Source organism: Herpailurus yagouaroundi, unplaced genomic scaffold (assembly GCF_014898765.1).
Source record: "Herpailurus yagouaroundi ecotype Mexico unplaced genomic scaffold, PumYag 566, whole genome shotgun sequence".
Taxonomy (NCBI): Eukaryota; Metazoa; Chordata; class Mammalia; order Carnivora; family Felidae; genus Herpailurus; species Herpailurus yagouaroundi.
Window position 1 is genome coordinate 1,206,644 of NW_024412783.1, and position 3,680 is coordinate 1,210,323.

At 34.1% G+C, this 3,680-nt stretch overlaps 1 protein-coding gene across 1 annotated transcript; it reads right to left on the minus strand.

Annotated features, from left to right (window-relative positions):
* Positions 1-1,021: 1,021 nt before the first annotated feature.
* Positions 1,022-2,548, minus strand: LOC121023605 (olfactory receptor 2T8-like). The gene has a single exon (XM_040465549.1). It carries the CDS (start codon positions 2,536-2,538, stop codon positions 1,555-1,557), a length of 984 nt encoding a protein of 327 aa, XP_040321483.1. The 5' UTR covers positions 2,539-2,548; the 3' UTR covers positions 1,022-1,554.
* Positions 2,549-3,680: the final 1,132 nt, after the last annotated feature.

Genomic DNA, 3,680 nt, shown 5'->3' on the forward strand with positions numbered 1-3,680 from the left:
TACATATGTATACATATGTATATGTATATGCATACATATGTATGTATGTACGTATACATATGCATATATATATTTCTTGGCTTATAGGTATATAATGATTTACTGGTACAAGTTTAGAAATATACACTGAAAAAAATACTAGAACCCTATGTTCTGTAACCTATTTTTTATCCTTGCTCTTTAGGCAAAAAGTACTTACTAGGGAAGAATGTACCAGATTTTCAAGACACGATAACACCAATGGAATTGAAATATATTATGATGCATAATCAAAGCAAATAAACATATAAACTTTTAATCCAAGCCCAATGGATATTGAGGAAGAGATGTTTTACAAAAGTATCAATTTTAATGAAAATAATCTTTGAAAATGGAATAAAAGTGGTTTTCCAGAAAAACATAGCAAGTAAACCAAATGTAATTTTATTTAAAAATTTCCAAATAATCTTATTAACATCATATTCTGTATATTATGTTTTTTCCCCAGTATGAAAATTGATAGTTCACAAAGAAAGATGCACATATGGGCCGTGAGTTAATATGGAAATCCTCAGGAACATTAATAATTAGGAAAATGTAAATTGAAACCAAAATGAGTTAGTCTATCCATGCTAGAATAGCGAAAATGAAAATGGTTGACAGTACCCACAATTGGTACCAATTGGAGAAAGTGGCATTCTTGTGATTTGCGGCTGAGCATGTAAAATTGAGCAAACATTTTGTTGCATTTCATACTAAAATTTTAGTCATGCATCTACCAAGTGAAATAAACATATGTGATCACAAAAAGGAAGTTAAAGTTATTTTAATCAAAATAGTTCCAGATTGAAAATAGCTCACATATCCATCAAAGTAGTAGATAAACAAAGAGCAGTAGATTCAGAGATGGGCATATTATTTAGGAACAACAACAAAAATAAAGAAGAAAAAACTGCTGATAGATGTAAATTGTGGTAGAATCTTTAAAAACATATTAAATCAATAAAAATAAAAATAACCAAGTTATTAAAAAATACCTATTTTATGTTTTCATTGAAGCAAAATTCTAGAACAGACCAAATTATAGGACAGAGATACAAGTGTGACTAATTGTTGTATCTGGGTTGAGTGATTTTACTGGAAAAGTGCATGAAAAAAAATTCTGATCTGGTCAGAATTGCCTTTTACTAGTGGGCTAAATCCAAGTTGTTGACACTGGGTGAATAGCAAGCTTCAGATGTGAGCATTCTAGTGTTTGTAAGTTATACCACAATTAAAAACAAATTAACAACTAATGTTGAAAATTGTTTGACTACTTGGCTCATTCTTTGAACAAATATTTATTGTGTGGCGTGATGTAAAAGCGTTTTAATGATTTTGATTAACAGACTTTTAACAATCCACAATTTGATGTATTCATGAGAGCATAGTAAAAGATCCAAACTATGGAGGCCTGTCAGAATTTCAAAGTAAACTAGTAATGGATATAGATATTATACATATATACCTTTTCTCTAGAAAATCCTACACAGTCACTTCATACAGACTTTAAATTTAGAGCAAATCTATGTAATCTTAACCCTGACTTAAGGCAGAACACTGACCCATACACTTTCTCAAGGCACCCTTGACTTCACTGTTTCTCAGACTATAGATGAGGGGATTGAGTACAGGGGTGAAGATAGTATAGAACACTGACACTACTTTATCATGGTGAGCTGACCTGTAGGATTTGGGTTGCATATAGGTAAAAATTGCAGCTCCATAAAAGAGTCCCACCACAGAAAGATGTGAGGAGCAGGTGGCAAAAGGCTTTTTGGGGGTTTCTCTAGAATGCATCTGGAGAACTGCAGCAAGGATGAGACTATAGGAAATCAGAATGAGAGAAAATGGGACCAGGAGCATTAACACACAACATACGTACATCGCATACTCAAAGACAAACGCGTCGGCACAAGCTAAACCCACCAGAGTAGGGGCCTCACAGAAGAAATGATTGATCTCATGTGCATCGCAAAATGGAAAACTCAGGGTAGCAGCAGCCTGCATGAGCCCATCCGCTGCCCCCAGGACCCAAGACCCCACAGTCATTTTCAGGCATAATTGCCAGCTCATGAGGGCTGGGTATCGCAGTGGGTGACAAACATCCACATACCGGTCATAGGACATGGCTGCTAAGAGGAAACACTCACCCCCTCCTAAAGTTAGAAGGAAGAATATCTGCAACCCGCATTCAGCAGGGGAGATGGACATCTTTCCAGTCAAGTAGTTAGTAGCCATTTTGGGCACAATGGTAGAGACCAGCATCATGTCCATGAGGGAGAGTTGGCTCAGTAGGAAGTACATGGGTGTGTGGAGCTGGGCATCTTGGTGAATCAGGAGAATCATGAGGGCATTTCCCACTAGGGAGGCGAAGGCAATTGTGAGAACCATTGCAAAGAGAAATAGATGGGCTTCTGTGTGGTTAAAGAGTCCTAGGAGAATGAAATCAGAGGTGGTGTTCCCATTTTTCATGATTTTCAAACTGGAAATGAAGAAATAGATGACAGTTTTCATCATTTGCAGTGCTCCATTTGAATTACATATCTGAAAATAATAAAACTTATTTCAAATATTTTATTTGCCATTTTCAAAATATTTTAACGTGGACATAAATTTAATTTCAACTTTTTCCACTTTTTCTTTCTTTAAAAGTTTCAAAATAAGTACCCTTTATTAATTGGCATAATGAATGAATTAATTCATTAATTAATTGACATAATGAAAAATTTTTGGTAAATTACAATAATATGAAGTGTGTCTTTGTACCACAGGCAGCAACATATGTGAGCAGGAGGATAATTTTTACATAATTTGTAATTTATGTTTGTGTTTTGCCTTATATCATGCATAGTCAATATTCTTAGGAGCTGAGTTAAATCAGTTTGTTTTAAATATATAAAATCAAGGTCCTTGATATAAGAGTTACACATGTAAAACATATTAAAATCAGATCATCTTTATTGATATCATTTAATTATGGAAGCCATTGTTTTTCCAAACAAGAGGACTTACATTTTCAGGTCTAGGAACTAAAATACTGAGTCTGCAGAAAGAAACATAGCTTAATTTGGAATTGTTAGTGAATTAGTTTAACAGTAATGGCTTTAGAATATTTCCCTTAATGTGACACTGCAATACTAAATGCAGATTTTAATTAAGAAGGTACTTTGTATAATCAAATGAAATTGTTTCCCCTTAAAGTCACAGAAACACAACTTTACTGAGTAAGGAAGAGGAGGTAAACATTTTTCATTCTTCACCCAACCACAGAGGTAAATTCTCTTCAGTCAGAAAGGAATCTAATCTTTAAAGGCCTTTTCATCTCTGATTTTGTCTAGCTTGTTGAATAAATAATAGCTGCAGACATGGGGATACACATTATTTCTCAAAGATATTGTATACTTCAGTGAAATTATGTAATAAAAGGAGTCCACCTCTTCCATGGACAATTCTCTTTGCCCTCACTTTACACAGGCATCCCTTAATTGAATGCCGTTCAGGATGGATAAAGGCAGTGCAAAAGGCTTATTCAGCCTCTAACTCCAGTTCTTGAGCATCATTACTGTACTGGTAGTATTCTACTTGACATTTTTAGTTGATCATTTCAAAATTAGACATGTTGAAAATACATTTCATCCTGTTAAATGTATTTTGCATTT

Coding starts and splice junctions, on each gene's coding strand:
- LOC121023605 (XM_040465549.1), bottom strand. CDS start 2,538: ATGATGAAAACTGTCATCTATTTCTTCATTTCCAGTTTGAAAATCATG.